Genomic DNA, 16,963 nt, shown 5'->3' with positions numbered 1-16,963 from the left:
AGGAGAAGGCAGATGGATAACAGAGAAGAGGTGGGATTAGGAGAAATATATCATATGTCCCAGTTGTGGGGGGAGCAGAAATAACCTCACTACCTAGTCAGGTGTAGATAACGCTGAATCAGGAATTGGGAGCTCAAATTTAGTTTGGGTCTTGCCATTACTCGCTTTATGATTCCTTGGTGCTTCCCTTTTTCTCTGTAAAATAGAGATGGCCCCGGTAAAATTTTAAGCCTCTTTAATATATCATCCCACCATTCTTTTTTTAACTGTTACTGTAACAGTACACATGACCCCCTAAATACCAACAACTCTAGGTTTGATAGACAGTCTATCAGATTTCTCTGATATAATCATCCCATGTGAGCTCATTGGCTGAGGTCATCCTCATTCCAGCCCTGCCCAGCTTTCTGATTAGACAAAATAAGTCATTCCTTTGATGGGTTCTGCTTTCCTTCCTTTCACAGATGAAGGTCAGCTCTATGCGTTTGGATCTGACTATTATGGCTGCATGGGCATGGACAAGATTGCTGGCCCTGAACTATTAGAACCCATGCAGCTGGACTTCTTCCTAAACAATCCAGTGGAGCAGGTCTCCTGTGGAGATAATCATGTGGTGGTTTTGACACGAAACAAAGAAGTCTACTCTTGGGGCTGTGGTGAATATGGTAGGTGTAGCCTTGACTCTGTCCACTTATTCCCAGGCGGACAACCTGACCTCATGCTTGTGTGCCTCTAAACACATCATGCAGCCTCTATTTAAGAAGTGTTAATTCAGTAAAAGAGAATCTTTTTTTTTTTTTTTTTTAATTTATTTTTGGCTGCGTTGGGTCTTTGTTGCTGCGCGCGGGCTTTCTCTAGTTACGGCAAGTGGGGTCTACTCTTCGTTGCGGTGCGTGAGCTTCTGATTACGGTGGCTTCTCTTGTTGCAGAACACGGGCTCTAGGTGTGTAGGCTTCGTAGTTGTGGCACACGGGCTCAGTAGTTGTGGCTCGCGGGCTCTAGAGTGCAGGCTCAGTAGTTGTGGCGCACGGGCTTAGTTGCTCCGTGGCATGTGGGATCTTCCCGGACCAGGGCTCAAACCCATGTTCCCTGCATTGGCAGGCAGATTCTTAACCACTGTGCCACCAGGGAAGTCCAGTAAAAGAGAATCTTATAGAATATTTTCATTGGGAAGGAAGCACTCATTTTATTTTATTTTATTTTTTAAGTTGAGAGGTATAGTAGATTTTATTTTATTTTATTTCTTTTTTATTTATTTATTTATTTGGTTGCACCAGGTCTTAGATGCAGCAAGTGGGCTCCTTAGTTGCCGCTTGCCGGCTCCTTAGCTGCAACACGTGGGCTCCTTATTTGCAGCTCGTGGGCTCCTTAGTTGTAGCTCACCAGCTCCGTAGTTGTGGCATGCGAACTCCAAGTTGCAGCATGCACGTGGGATCTAGTTCCCTGACCAGGGATCCAACCCGGGCCCCCTGCATTGGGAGCGCAGAGTCTTATCCACTGCACCACCAGGGAAGTCCCTGGAAGCCCTCATTTTAATGATTTTCTTTCTTATGTGTGTCTCAGGAAGGCTGGGTTTGGATTCAGAAGAGGATTATTATACACCACAAAAGGTAAAATCAGAGGCAACTTCTTCCTAGAGGCTATTTAGGTCACACAGACTCCAGTAATATGTCCTCTTTACCTGACTCCTCATATCAAGGTGTTTATCCCTGAAATATTTCCTATCTGGGAGACTGACAATCCAGGATTCCTAATTTAGCACTATGTGGTCTTGTCATCTGACTAAATCATCAAAAGTTGCGAAAGAAGATGCAGCCACTGTGGACACTCTGGAGTCACATCTTGCTTGGGGATGAGCACTAAAATCAGAATGTATAATGAAGAAGTCACATCAAGCTAAACACACCCTGGATGGGAAATATTGGAAAGCAATAGAGTATCCCTTAACCCAGCACAGCCATTTCCCTTCCCCTTTCCACAGTTGGATACCAAATGAAGTAGTTGTTTGTATTTAGGGGTCATATTGTATGAAATGTAATATCTAATTCCTCTCAGTACTGCAAGAGCTGGCACTGTAAGAGCTGGCACGGGAGCTGAAACAAGCAGAGAGAGCACGGTCACATGCACCTTAGGACACAGGCTCACCCACTGTTCACTATTAACAATGTTTATTTACATTTTAAAAATTAACATATATCTGTGGAACCATTCTCAATCAATAGGATTCACAGCTATTCCTCTTCTCCTGAAAAGACTATAGGAGAAGGTTTGAGGTTTGAGTTTTCAGGTTTCACAGACATCCATCATGTCCCCCCACCATTCTTCAGGCCTGTCTAGTTAGCTGCAGAGGGATGTGAGCCTTCAGAAGTCTTGGCTGCTGCCTCAATCCTTGGTCACCTCACTTATTATATGACCAGACTGGCACCCCACAGGGCTACTGAGCTTCTTCTATAACTATCATGGGATCTCTGCATCTCAGAGGGCTAAATCAGTAATAGATTGAAGCTTCTCTTTTCCCAGTGTTTTCTGAGAAGTCTTCCTAAGTAGGACCTATTGCTAAAACTTTTAGCTGACCTGGAATTGCCTTCTTTTACTTTATTATAAAACTTGAGCTCCTTGTTGAAAACAGTAGCTTCTAAGCTGCTGGGCAAATCTGAAGAAAATAGAGCAAGCTTTATTTCCTTGTAGTCATTCTGCTAAATGCAGAACATCATTTTTTAAAGAATTTGAGGGTTTTTCCCTAATACAAGTTATGTTTGGGAGATTTTCTGATTTTTTTTTTTTCTTGCAGGTGGATGTTCCCAAGGCCTTGATTATTGTCGCAGTTCAGTGTGGCTGCGATGGGACATTTCTGCTGACCCAGTCAGGCAAAGTGCTGGCCTGTGGACTCAATGAGTTCAACAAACTGGGTCTGAATCAATGCATGTCTGGAATCATCAATCATGAAGTGAGTACCCTATTTGGTATCCTAAGTACATCATCAGAACTTCTCTAGGTTGGAATTTCTTTGGAAATGCTATTATTGGTTTGTGACCGTGGAATTTGACTTAAGAATAAAGTGACGATCTCACAGACTTTATGTCCAGTAAAGTAGCCAGCCACAAAAGTGTACATACTATATGATGCCCATTATATGAAGTTTAAGAACAGGCAAAATTAACTTATGATGGCAAAAGTCAAAACAGTGGTTACTTCTGGGAAGAGGGGCATAGGTGTTAACAGAAAGGGTAGGAAGGATCCTAGGGTGATAGAAATGGTCTATATCTTGATCTGGATGGTAGTTTTACATTTATATACCTTTAGAAAAATGTATCAAGCTGTACAATATTGTATAGTACGTTATACCACAATAAATAAATTGACTACAAACAATCAGTGATGGAATTCAGATTCTACCTCATCACTGAAGTAGGTACAAGAAAATTAACATTATGAAAAGAAACATTTTTCCATGTATCACCTCTCTAGGGAGTTTTTATGATTACTCTCAAATCACTGATCCTATACAGGCTTATTAAATGTAATTACGATTCACCTCCTTCAAGGATGTCATAAATTCGCCACTGATATTAAGTACTAGTCCCCTCTTTGTGTTAGTATGATGAGTTTTTGTCATGTTCTAAAGAGTCATATTGAGACAAGTTTGCTGTCTCAATGGAAAAGATAAGAATTTTTAAGCAATCTCTAAAGTAGTAATTGTGAAATGGGAGAGTGCAAATTTGGAGCAGGTCTGGGGAGGGTGTCCATGTAGTTTGAAAAGGCATATTCAGAATTACCATTAATTGATTTGGGTTTTGTTGTAACATTGTGTTTGTTGTGAAATTTTAAACTTACATGGGAAGATTTATTTTTATGCTAATCTAAAGGGAACGTGGGTTTTAACAAGTTGAGAATATTGTAGGTAAAATTAGATCCCAGTAAACTGATGGGCTGGACAGAGTCTTCAGGATTTTAATTCCTTCCCCTGCTTTTGTTAGGTGTGTAGAGTGTATAACCAAGACAAAAGTCAATGATTCTATCCTTATATAGATGCCTTCTGGGATGGAGAGTTCATGTTTTGCATACCCTAATTTAGGAATCTTAAAACTTTTGTGGTCAGAAAGTCCTGCCTCATACTAAATTCTCTGATTAGATATTGAGCTTATTTCTTCTTTAATCTATTGGAGATGAAAAGCTACCTGGCACCTTCTTAATAACATGATTCACTTGAAAGGCCTTTTGGTTACCACGACAACATTTTCAGCCTGTTTCCCCTCCATCCATTTTTTACTTCATGAGTCTTTGCTTTGTGTTCTACCTTGTTTCAGGCATACCACGAAGTCCCCTACACAACCTCCTTTACCTTGGCCAAACAGTTGTCCTTTTATAAGATCCGTACAATTGCCCCAGGCAAGACTCACACTGCTGCTATTGATGGTGAGTTGATGTACAACTGTGTACACAGGCCTTAGTATTTCAGGTTCTTTTATTCTATCAAGTAGTAGCTCTTCTTAACTATATGTACATTCTCCTGATTTCCCCCCATCATCCAGTATTATCTTATTAACAAATTGGGCATTCGAATAAATGTTTTGTTGGTAATCATTATAAGTATATAATCAATACATTCCTTAATGAGAATGCCATACCTATAATTTCTGGCAACTGCTATTTGTAATTAGCACCATCTATAAGTTTTCTAAGTTAAATAGTACCCATTTTCCACATTTAAAATAGAATATATAATATTGAGTCACTTCCTGGGTCTAATTGGTCATAGTTCTAGATGGCCTAGCTGCCCTAGGTCCAGGATCATGTAGCTAGCTTTATATTTGTATACTCTAACAACCAGAAGCTAGTCTATGGGACTCTGCATTGTCTGCATTTTCCCTCTGTTTCATGACCCATTTGTACCTGGTTATTTGTTTTTGCTTCTGTCTCAGAGCGAGGCCGGCTGCTGACCTTTGGCTGCAACAAGTGTGGACAGCTGGGCGTTGGAAATTATAAGAAGCGTCTAGGAATCAACCTGTTGGGGGGCCCCCTAGGTGGAAAGCAGGTGATCAGAGTCTCCTGCGGTGATGAGTTTACCATTGCTGCCACTGATGGTGAGTCTGTACATGTTATTTCAGGCTTTCTGGATAGATGGCTAAATTTTAATTTTTGCTTGCAAAAGAGGTGGACTGGTTATTTGTGTAGCTGGATCATATGTTTACTTTTTTATCTGTGTTAAATTGGTGGCCAATTTTTATGCCTGTGGAGCTTCATTAACTTTTCATGTGTCCAACATAGTGATTGCTGTAAAAAGGTCAGATTTCTAGAAAATGGCAAGTTAGTACTCTTAAATCCCTACTTTTTTTACTTTAACTTTTTTTGTACAATGTTTTAAGAATTATTAAATACTTATACATATACCTTGCCCAGTACCATGTTGGTTCCAATAAATGTTGGGTGGCTAGAGAGGAGACCAACGTAATTTAACCTTGCTCCTTGGTTGGGGTCAGCTGCACTGCAGTGATGTCTTTAGGGACTGCTAAGGCTTGAAGGGCTATATACCATGTGTTTCTCAACTTTCTGAATTGGTCTAATGGAATTTTCTTCTCTCTTTCCTCTCAGCTATTTCTTCTCCTCAGCATCCTGCTCCTATCACCACTTCTTTTCTGCAGCTTCTGCTAGCCTTCACTCCCTTTCCCCCTTCTTGTGCTTTCTTTTTTTCTTTTTTCTCTCTTCCTGTATCACCTTCTAAACTCTCTTGATTTTTGTAGCCCTTCTTTCTTGTGACTAGTGAACAACAAAAAAACATATTTCATCTTCTTATCTTTTGACTCATTTTGGCTTTTTTTCTTATTGCTCATGCTCTGGGATGTCTTTGTTTTCTTTCAGTCTGTGCCTGTCACTTACACAAGAGAGGTCCAGCGATAGTGTCAGATAAGTGATCTGTTACCATATTTAATTAAGTGAACCAGCCTTCAGAGTAGCACATTAACCTTCCCTGCTTGTCCCAAAACAAGTGGTTTTAGGGAACAGACTGGTTAGTTCAGGCTAGATAAATGGAAATGGTACCTAGAAAGACAGAATCAGGATGTCACTGAGGATTAAAAATAGTATAGCAAGTTCAGTAGCACTTTCTGACAGGGCCTCAGAGAGGTAATGTTTCTTCAGTATCTGTGTACTTCTCAAGTTAAACTTCAGAATGACGAGTATAGAGTTAGACTCTGTGTCTGGGCATATTACCTGTTGATAAATGTTCCTCTACTCCTCTGAACTGTACTTGATCACCTCATTCACATGGCAGACATAAACTGAGTGCCTGCTATGCTCCAGGTCCTCCTTTAGGCTCTGGGACTGTAGAAGTGAGTCTCAGTAAAGATAGAACCATCATATGATCCAGCAATTCCACTCCTGGGCATATATTCGAAGAAAAGGAAAACAGTAATTCGAAAAGATACATGCACCCCAGTATTCATAGCAGCACTATTTACAATAGCCAAGACATGGAAGCAACCTAAGTGTCCATCAGCAGATGACTGGATAAAGAAGATGTGGTACATATATACAATGAATGGTATATTACCCAGCCATTACAAAGAATGAAATTCTGCCATTTGCAACAATGTGTATGGACCTAGAGGGTATTATGTTTAGTGAAATAAGTCAGAGGATGGCAAATACTCTATGTTATCACTTATATGTGGAATCTAAAAAATAAAACAAATGGATAAGTATGACAAAACAGAAACAGACGTACAGAGAGAGTGAGAACAAACTAGTAGTTACCAGTGGGGAAGAAGAAGTGGGGAGGGGCAAGATAGGGGTATGGGGTTAAAAGATACAAACTACTATGTATACCATAAATAAGCACCAAGAATATATTGAACAGCACAGGAAAATATAGCCATTATTTTATAATAACTTGAAATGGAATATAATCTATAAAAATATTTAATCACTATGTTGTATACCTGAAACTAATATAATATTATAAATCAACTATACTTCAATTTAAAAAAAAAAAAAGTGAGTTTCAGAAAGCCCCTGTCCTCAGGGGACTCACAGTCTAGTAGGGTAGGGGAGACATACATATAAACAGATTAGTGCAGTCAGGTAGGTTCAGTGCCATGATTGTAGTATCCAAGTCTAAAGCCTGGAGTGTCCAGGGCTCAATCCTTCTCTCCCTTTCTTTTTTTTTTTTTTAATATTTATTTATTCATTTATTTGTTTGCACCAGGTCTTAGTTGCGGCAGGTGGGCTCCTTAGTTGCAGTTCCCGGGCTCCTTAGTTGCGGCATGTGAACTCTTAGCTGTGGCATGCATGTGGGATCTAGTTCCCTGACCAGGGATCACACCCGGGCCCCCTGCATTGGGAGCGCAGAGTCTTATCCACTGTGCCACCAGGGAAGTCCCTCTCCCTTTATTTTCTAAGTGAGCTTATTACCTTAAATCCTCCCTGAGCACTGATAGCTTTAATTACCGTACCTGACTTCTAGACTCACTGGTTCAACAGTCCCTTGATTTGGATGTCTAAAGATAAAGTGGCTTTATAGCCCGGTTTTCCCAGGTTGGTCCTGATTCATGCCTACTGTCCGGGCTTAATCATTAATAGCACCCCCTTTTCATTAAAAAATGCCCTGATTTGGATAAGAGGTAATGGGCATCTCAAACAAACTTACTGTATTCAAAATCAAATTTCCGATCTTCTGTTCAAACCTGTTCCTCCTGCAGCCTTCCTGTTTCAGAAAATGGCAGCTCCATCCTACACCCCACATCCCATCCATTAGCAAATTCTATAGATTATCTTCAGAATATATCCAACCACTTTTTACCATCTTCACTATTACAACTGATCTCCCTGCTTCCATCCTTGGGCCCCTGCAGTCAGTTCTCCTCATGGTAGCCTGGGGGATCCTTTTAAATACCTACTGTTCAGAATCTCTACTAGTTTCCTATCTCAAACAGTAAAAACCAAAGTCATTGGAATGGCCTGCATGACCCAGACTTCAGTCACCCCCTGACCTCTTCTGTGGCCACCGTCCCCTCCTTTACTTTGCTCCAGCTGCAGAGGACTTCTGTGTTGTGTTTGTGATACATACTTTGCACTTTGCTATTCCCTCTGCCTGGAAAGCTCTTCCCCTAAATATCCACCTGGTTCTCTCTCACTTCAATCAGGTCTCTGCTCAAGTATCAACAAGTACTTCTCTGACTACCCTGTCTAAAGTAATGATACCCTACTATTATTGTTTATTTCCTCTTTTCTTTATTGTTTATCTTCCTTCTTAGCAGTTAATGCTACCTGAAGTAATTTATCAGTCTCTCCCCACTAGAATGTCAGTTCCACAAGGGCAGCAACTTTGTTTTGTTCTCTGCTCTCTTCCTAGCACTTCCAGCAGTGCCTGTCATGAAGTAGATGCCCAATAATTATTTGAATGAATGACCAAAAATGTTGAATGAGTGAATGAATGGATAGCAGTATGTAGGAGCGGTGGTCATTTTTACCTGGGTGGCATCAGTTGTTTAGGCTTTATATAGGGGAATAAATAGCTTTCCCTTGTTTTATACATGGTGGAAAATCTTTTTAGCTCCAGGGCATAAAGATGGGGAACCCAGAAGAGTTGGGAAGCCAGTGTTCTGTTCAATTGTCTGCTGTTTAATTTTTTTTGTCTAGATAATCACATTTTTGCCTGGGGCAATGGTGGTAATGGTCGCCTGGCAATGACCCCCACAGAGAGACCACATGGCTCTGATATCTGCACTTCATGGCCTCGGCCTATCTTTGGATCTCTGCATCACGTCCCAGACTTATCTTGCCGAGGCTGGCACACCATTCTCATTGTTGGTAAGGGTCCATATGTGTTGGTTAGGATGGCTTTGACAGAGGATAGACCCACATCTAAGTTACTGGTGGTCACATTCTGGCAAACAGAAGTGTCCTGAAGAAAAGAAGCTACTCGTGTAAGTCTTCATAATTGTCATTGATACCATATCTAGTGGTAGGAATAGAACATTGTCGTTTGCTGTCTTATGATAACTTCAGGCTCTGCCCCCCTCGCTGTAGAATTTGTTACTTCTAGTAGTCCACTAATTAGTTTATCTGTGCTCATGCTTTTGTGAGAAACATACAGTACACCTTTAAAAAGAAACTAAATCATAACTGCTTCCTGCATAAAGATTCCTTTGTTTTGAACAAATTATAAAGGTCTGTGTGAAGGTTTACAAGTTCATTCTTTAGGTCAGTGGTTCACAATCTTGGCTGCGCGTTAGAATCCCTTGAGGAGTTTTTAGAAATCCCATTGTCCTGACCAATTAAATCAGAACCTCTGGGGTGGGACCTAGGCATTTCTACTTTCTAAAGCTTCCCAGGTGATTCCAAAGAATAGTTAAGGTGGAGAATTGCTACATAGTTGAATATAGTTAGAGTAGCTATTGGTGCTTGGCTTATAATATTTATATCTGGTATGAGAGATAGCAGTTATCTCCTAGATTAACTCCCTGTCCTAGGCTGTCACTTTTCCTGTCTCTGGCTGTAAACAATGCTTACCTACTGAATATTTTTCCTCAGAGAAAGTATTGAATTCTAAGACCATCCGTTCGAATAGCAGTGGTTTATCCATCGGAACTGGTAAGTAGTAGTATCTCAGGTACCAGTGGTTTTCTGAGGTGTGAGTCTTTGGGTTGAATTCCGTGCAGCCTCCCAAAAAAGGAAATAGGAAATATCTTGGGGAAATGAGGAACACAGTGATCAAGAGGGAAGGTCATAGTTTGGTAGATTTCACCGTAAGTTATGACTTTTACATTGCGGTCAGAGGGAGAGTACATCTTTGCCACCACACATGTGGGAGTAATTATGTGGCTTGCCCAACATTGTATTGTGACTTACGTACTGTTTCTTTTCTTACAATGCTAGGGGCTATGGGTTCTGTCTACCCTTTACTTCCATAGTGTTCCCAGGGGTATTCCAATCTATAGAAGTGGTCCTTCAGAATAAGCCCTTAGAATTAAAAGTTGGCTAAACTTTCAATATAGTTGGGAAAATCAGCCCAAACCTCTCTAATACTTTTCCTTTGGCTGCTTTCTTCATGGTTCTCTTATTTGGGGCCATGCTAGGAAATTGAATCTGTGTTCCTTTTGGCTTTCCATTTGCTAGAGTACCTGTAGTCTTTGATGTCTCAGAACTGGATTCTGATATTTTGTGCAGTCAAAACAGATGAAGACCCAGAATGAAAGCAGACTAATCCTCCAAAAAGACAGTTGAAAATCTGATCTAGACTTGTTGAGCTCTAGTTTACACAAACACACATCATACCTTTTATTAGTTTCCTTTAGTAATCCATTGCTCAGCATCTGTTTGTGCATATTAATATCTGTCACAAGTGATAAAATACCTTTTTGCTAAGCACAGCTGTTATATTACAGCTCTGTTTTACTGGAACAGTGTTTAAAGGAAAAACATAAGATTAAAAGCACATGTCCATTGTCTGGAAAATATAAACTCTGTAAGGGCAATGATTTTTGTCTTTTTTATTCAATAATTTTATCCACATTGCCTAGAAGAATGCCTGGCAAATGGTAAATGCTCAATAAATATTTGTTGGTTGAATATGTTATAACCATCCAGTGGAATATTATATGTGTTAAAATGAACAACATGTACAAATATTTCCATAATGTGAAATGTAAAAAGAAAGTTGCAGCAGACTACATGCCTTTTTATAAAGTTCAAGAACAAGCAAAATAAATAATATATTGCTTAAGGATACCTAAGTATGTGATAAAGTTTTTTTTTTTGCAAGAAGAAATGAAAAATACAAAATTAATCAGAGTAGTTATATGTAGGTAGGAGGCCAGAGAAGGAAGGAATTCACAAGGCAGATGGAGCAATACAGGTAATATTCTTGTTCAGCCCTGTCCCATAGCTCTTTCTGCAATAATGGAAATGTTCTATGTCTGTGCTGTCCAGTATAATAGCCACCAGCCACGTGTGGCTGTTGAGTAGTTGAAAAGTGGCTCTTGCGACTGAGGAACTGAATTTTTCATTCTGTTTAAATTTAAATAACCATATTTGGCTAATGGCTACCGTATTGGAAACTAATTGTACTTTCATGTAGTAGATGCATGTATGGTTATTTTGTTAGGCATCAAACCTTACACATACATTAAAAATAGTCTTAATGTGTATGTCAAATGTAACATAATTTTTAAAAGCCATTTAAAACAAAAAAGCAAGCTTGAAAGGTTATTTTGGCATCTACAGTTCTGCTGCTTCGGTAGGATCACAGCGTGGCATAGTCAGTCCTCAAGCCAGGTTAGCTGGTGATCATAAATAAGCTTTTACATTTAACTTTAGAATATACCACGCAATTTTTTTTTTTTTTTAGCTTTGGCAAATTACTTTCTTAGTTATATTTTTCTCTGGTCCATATTAAAACTCAGTTTCATTTCCTGACTGTACATCAACTCATCTTCATTAAATGTAACTTGGAATATGCTGCATGATATTTAAAGAACCAGCCATCATATTTTTTAAATTCTTATGAATAGTCATTAAAGAATTTAATGAATTTAACGGTTGAGGACTTCTCCATTCAGGTGTTTCCCCGGAAAGGGAGTTAATGGTGAGTTTATCTGGCAACTTTAAGAGGTGTTTGGCTCAAATGTGAAAAAGCTTTGTATATAAGATAAACCTCTATGAAGGATGTTGGAGTCTGGGTATATCTGTTAAGGCGTGGATGCTGTGGTTGGGGTGAGTATTCAGTAATGCTGTAGAACATTGATAATCTGCTGTGGACATAAGGATAAGCAAGTTTGGAAAGTAGAAGTGGATATTGCTATAAAGATACTGATACACAGTACCTTGTATAAAACTAAAAATTTAGTCCCAAGTATCTGACTTACACTGTTGCTGTTCTGCTTCACGCAACTCTAGGAACCTCTCCAGGGGTCGGTGGGGCTATCAGATGGTAAATCTTGCTGCATAGCAAAGCTTTCTATTTCTGTGCTGTGTATCTGTCAGTGGTTCAGAGCTCTAGCCCAGGAGGTGGCAGCGGTGGCGGTAGGGGAGAAGAGGAGGACAGTCAGCAGGAATCTGAAACTCCTGATCCAAGTGGAGGCTTCCGAGGAACAATGGAAGCAGACCGAGGAATGGAAGGTTTAGTCAGTCCCACGGAGGCCGTGAGGATCGGTAGTGGGGCCAGCAGCTCCTGTCCTGGCTGGCTTCGAAAGGTAATTCCTTTGGTAGAGGTACCTCTGTAGGGACTAGAAAGGATCTGTTTCCCATGTCCTATCCAAGCGTTTTGCAGCAGGCATCTAGGTTTCTGATTTCTACCTGAACCGAAATCACCAAATCTCTAATCCTTTTTCTTCCTGACAAGAAAAGATATAAGATGTGCTCATACCTGTATTACTTAAATGAATGGAAATTAATGCAACCTTCCTTGAAGGCAGTTTTTATAATGCATACATGCAAAGATTAAGCTTCTAGATTTTGTACTGTGGTTCATAGAAGTAGAATATTGGGGCAATTGGAATGCCTTATGGTAGAGAAATGCTTTAACAGTGGTTATCTATGAGTGATGGAATTACTGGTGATTTTTATCATCTCCCTTTGCCCATCTGTATTTTCACATTTTCTACAGTCAACATTTATAGTTAGAGAAATTTTAAATTTTTTACTCCCCCCCCGCACCACAGAGAGAACCTGTAGATTTAAAGCTCCCTCTATAATAAGATTAAACTTGATTGCTACATAGGAATATGAATGGAGGAAGCAGCACACAGTTCTATCTAAAGCTTTAGCCTCAGCCTTTAGCAACCTGGCAGTTGGCCTCACTGCCATCACCTTAGAGCTTCCCAACTTACTGAATAGCCTGTGTAGACTGAGTGTGTTAGAGAAACATGTCAGACACTCCAAAATGTTCTTGGATTTGAGTTTGAATTCGCTTCACTATTCACTCCTCAGAGGAAGGAAGGAAGGAATGGCAGGATGTTGACAGGTAGGGCGAGCTATGTTGTAACCACAACTGTCCTGCTCCACTAGAGGGTGCTGATGTCACGACAGAGTGAAAGCTATAGTAAGAAGAGAATTTGGGCGAAAGTAAATGGCTCAAACAGAACTGATGAGATTCTTTCTCTTATACATAGGAGCTGGAAAATGCAGAATTCATCCCTATGCCTGACAGCCCATCCCCCCTAAGTGCAGCTTTTTCAGAATCTGAGAAAGATACTCTGCCCTACGAAGAGCTACAAGGACTCAAGGTGGGCTCTGAAGCTCCTTTGGAACACAAGCCCCCAGCAGGAGCCTGGGTAACTGAGCTTTTGCCTTTAAATCACAACTAGGTAAACAGTGGCTGTAAGCTCTGCCCAGTTCTCCTGGCCTCACTCACTGTCTTCCCCTCTAGCTTCATTGGTTTCCCAGCTGCCCAGCATCAACTCATACTGTCTGTTCAGTAGTGCTTAAAGCCTCTACGCAAGGCTAAACTGATTTCTGTGGAAAAGTATCTACCCTTTCACATTTCTGACAGGCCCACATCTTTCTGTACCAGATGATTGTCTTTCTTTTCTCTCTGCCTCAGAAGTACCAAAACTGAAATTCCAAAATTCAAATCCAATTTTTCATGACACTGCTGGGGTAGGTTGGAGGTTCTAAATGTAAGTAAGAAATAATACTTGTAGTCTGCTGGGGGAGCAATGCATGTATACCTAACTTTGGTAGAAATCAAATTGTGGTAAATATCTCAATAAAACTGTAAACCAGGGATCATCAAACTTTTTCTAAAGGGCTACATAGTAATTATTTTAGGCTATGCGGACCATACAGTCTCTTGCAACCATTCAATACTGATATCGTAGCACAAAAGCAGCCAAAAATAATGCATAATGAATGGGCATGCTTATGTTCCAATAAAACTTTATTTACAAAAACAAGCAGTAGGCTGGATTTGGCCCATGGGCTATCATTTGTTGACCCTTCCTATAAACAAAGTACAGTAGAAGAAGGGAGAAAAATCCAGGCTAGGATAATTGAAAAGCTTCCCAGTAGAGGAAATAAAGCCTTTGAAACTTCAAGGTAAACATTTTAATTCCTCTGTCAGTTAGCCGTCTTGAATTGTTTTGGCGATCCTGTTTACTGAACACCTCTTAAATCTCTTCTAAAGTGTGATCCACTACATTTCATGAATATTGACCCTTTGAATCATGGTGTCCTCACTGTGATCAGAAAGACTTGTTCCATCTGGGAAGATCCCGCATGCCGTGGAGCACATAGAGTAGAGTGCGCCACAACTACTGAGCCTGCGCTCTAGAGCCCGCGAGCCACAACTACTGAGCCTGTGTGCCACAACTACTGAAGCCCGCACGTCTAGAGCCCATGCTCCGCAACAAGAGAAGCCACCGCAATGAGAAGCCCGCGCACTGCAACGAAGAGTAGCCCCCGCTTGCCACAACTAGAGAAAGCTCGCGTGCAAAAAAAAAGAAAGAAAGAAAGACTTGTTCCAAACCAAATTGTGCATTCTCTCACTTCAGCATTTTAAATCGGAAGATATCAATGACTTTAAAATTTTTCACAAAGTTCTCCAAAATAGATGATTATTCTTTTACCTTACCATAATGCAGACTGAGGCACTGAGAGTTCTCTTGCTCTGTTGTGTTAGAGCCAGGTTCTATTGTAATTCCAGCAGTTTTCTGTTTGTCTTCCATTTACTTCGTGTGTATGTGTTTTATATGTTACTTTAAAAGTAAAATCTGGTAGCACTTAGAGGACATTTGGATTGGGGAGCTGTAGCATCCGGGCAGAACCTCCTATGACCCTTTTCTCCTGTCTCTCTAGCCACCTCGGCTGAACCCTGCAGGAACATGCGCTGGGAAGGGAACACCCTTGACTCCCACCTGTGCATGCAGCACTCTGCAGGTGGAGGTTGAGCGACTGCAGGGTCTGGTGTTGAAGTGTCTGGCTGAACAACAGAAGTTACAGCAAGAAAACCTTCAGATTTTTACCCAGCTACAGAAGTTGAACAAGAAATTAGAAGGAGGGCAGCAGGTGAGAGCATTAAAAGAATAATTGAATTTCTAATTCTGTTTTGAAGAATCACAGAAACAAAACACCAATGCCTGAAATAGGCTTACTTCTTTGCAAGTACTTACCTTTTGATGATGTAACGTTTGTAATTAATCCCAGATGCTTGGTCCTTCTTCAGGCACCTGGATTGAATCATTTCATCACCTAACTTCCATTGTATTTTTGTTACCTTTGTTTTTTCTTCTACTTATTATGAAAAACTTTAAACATTACAGTTCAGTGGACACCCATACATCCACCATCTAGGTTCAACCGTTGTTAACATGTTGCTGTAATTATTTCAAATGTGTTTGTGTCTGTGTATGTGTGTATGTTTAAAATATGTGTAGGTATTTATCTGTGTATTTGAAATATGAGTGTGTGTATGTGTGTGTATTTTTTTTCCTTTTTCTTTTTTTGCTAAACCATTTTCAAGTAAATTATGAAAGTCATGACATAGCCTCCCTAAATACTTTATTACACATATCTAAAAATAAAGATGTCATTCTTCTGGAGAACCACAGTACTGTTATCACACTTAACAAAAATAACACTAGTATTCTCAATTCTCATCTAGTACCCAGTTGATACTCAAATTTTCCCAATTTTCCCATAAAAATGTCCTTTATAACTGTTTTTATTAGATCAGAAACCAGTCAAGAACCCCCTTTTACACTATTATGTTTCTCATTTCTTTTAATCTAGAACAATTCCCTCCATCACCACTCCTACCCCCCCTTTTTTTTTAACATTTTAAAATTATTTTATTCAGTGATCCATACTTCCCTCACTGATTTGAAAGATCACATTTAATATATTGTAAATATCCAAATACACACGGGTTCATTTTTAGGCTCTCTGTTGCTTTGAGCTATTTAATTAGTCCTATTTAAAATACTAGAGTTTTGAATGTCTTGATTCCCAGTAAGGAAAGTCCTGTGCTCCTTTTTGTTCTTTTCCGGGGTTACATTGGCTATTTTTGCACATTGCTTCTTCTATATGAATCTTAGAATTCCTCAAAAGTGAAGTTTCTCAAAACTCCCTTTAGTATTTATATTGGAATTTATTAGATTTGCTTTGAATTGTATCTTTATTTGAGTAGAGTTGACATGTCTGTAATGATGAGTCTTCCCAGCCTTGAATAGTTATTTATTCAAGTCTTCCTTTATGTTCTTACATAAAGTTTTATCATTTCTTAGAAGTCTTGTGCATTTCTTTTTGGATTATTGTTGTTGTCATCTACCCCCGTTTTTAAAAAAAATTTCCATGGCATTGGTTTGTTGAAGAAACAGGGTCAGTTTAACAGAATGTCCTACATTCAGGATTTGCCTTATTTTCCTGAGACATTGCTTATCTTATTCTTCTGTCACCCTGTCATTTCTGTGAACTGGAAGTTAGACTTAAGGCTTGATTAGGTTCAAGTTAAACATTTTTGGTAAAAATACTTCACCGGTGATGCTGCTTGCGTCGTTTTTAAAGGGCCATAGTATTGCTCTATATAGAGTGAACTAGGTTAGGGAAATACTGTCAACCTTGGCTTTGCCATTTACCAGGTTTATGTGTTTAGACAAATTACTTTGTTTCTCTGAGCCCTGGTTCTCACCTGAAAGAAGAAAATAGTTGTTGTATGGTTGTTTTGAGGATTAAATGAAATAATGTCTATGAAAGTACTTTGGAAAGTAATATACACACTTGAAGTAAGCATGGAGTGATTGGCAGCTGTAGGAGGGAGGAGGATTGTTTTGCCTAGGGCTGTTTGAGTTCTAAAACTGAAGAGTTCTGCATCCCAGAAAATCCTGCAGTCCTGGGCAAACCACGACACTTGGTCACCCTACCTGCAACAAATGTACAAGTGTGGACTTTATCGAAGGTCCTATTATTAAGGTAGTAGTATGAGCTCCTCACAAAACCATGGCTACACATTCTTAGAGGTCGGCATTGA

General features: G+C 39.8%; 1 protein-coding gene across 2 annotated transcripts in view; it reads left to right on the top strand.

The window, feature by feature from the left end:
* The window catches only part of NEK9 (NIMA related kinase 9), a 36,367-nt gene that overhangs the window by 16,807 nt on the left and 2,597 nt on the right, over window positions 1–16,963 (top strand). The window contains exons 12-21 of one of the 2 annotated variants that reach the window (XM_057542384.1): window positions 465–665; window positions 1,564–1,610; window positions 2,792–2,947; window positions 4,308–4,416; window positions 4,923–5,084; window positions 8,638–8,808; window positions 9,532–9,591; window positions 11,983–12,191; window positions 13,110–13,223; window positions 14,794–15,003. In XM_057542384.1, the coding sequence (XP_057398367.1) occupies window positions 465–665; window positions 1,564–1,610; window positions 2,792–2,947; window positions 4,308–4,416; window positions 4,923–5,084; window positions 8,638–8,808; window positions 9,532–9,591; window positions 11,983–12,191; window positions 13,110–13,223; window positions 14,794–15,003 (1,439 nt within the window). Of the gene's footprint in view, window positions 1–464; window positions 666–1,563; window positions 1,611–2,791; window positions 2,948–4,307; window positions 4,417–4,922; window positions 5,085–8,637; window positions 8,809–9,531; window positions 9,592–11,982; window positions 12,192–13,109; window positions 13,272–14,793; window positions 15,004–16,963 lie in introns of both variants that reach the window. The other variant, XM_028167053.2, reaches the window with a different exon arrangement.

This window comes from Balaenoptera acutorostrata, chromosome 3 (assembly GCF_949987535.1).
Source record: "Balaenoptera acutorostrata chromosome 3, mBalAcu1.1, whole genome shotgun sequence".
Taxonomy (NCBI): Eukaryota; Metazoa; Chordata; class Mammalia; order Artiodactyla; family Balaenopteridae; genus Balaenoptera; species Balaenoptera acutorostrata.
This window is presented reverse-complemented; position numbering and strand designations above follow the sequence as displayed.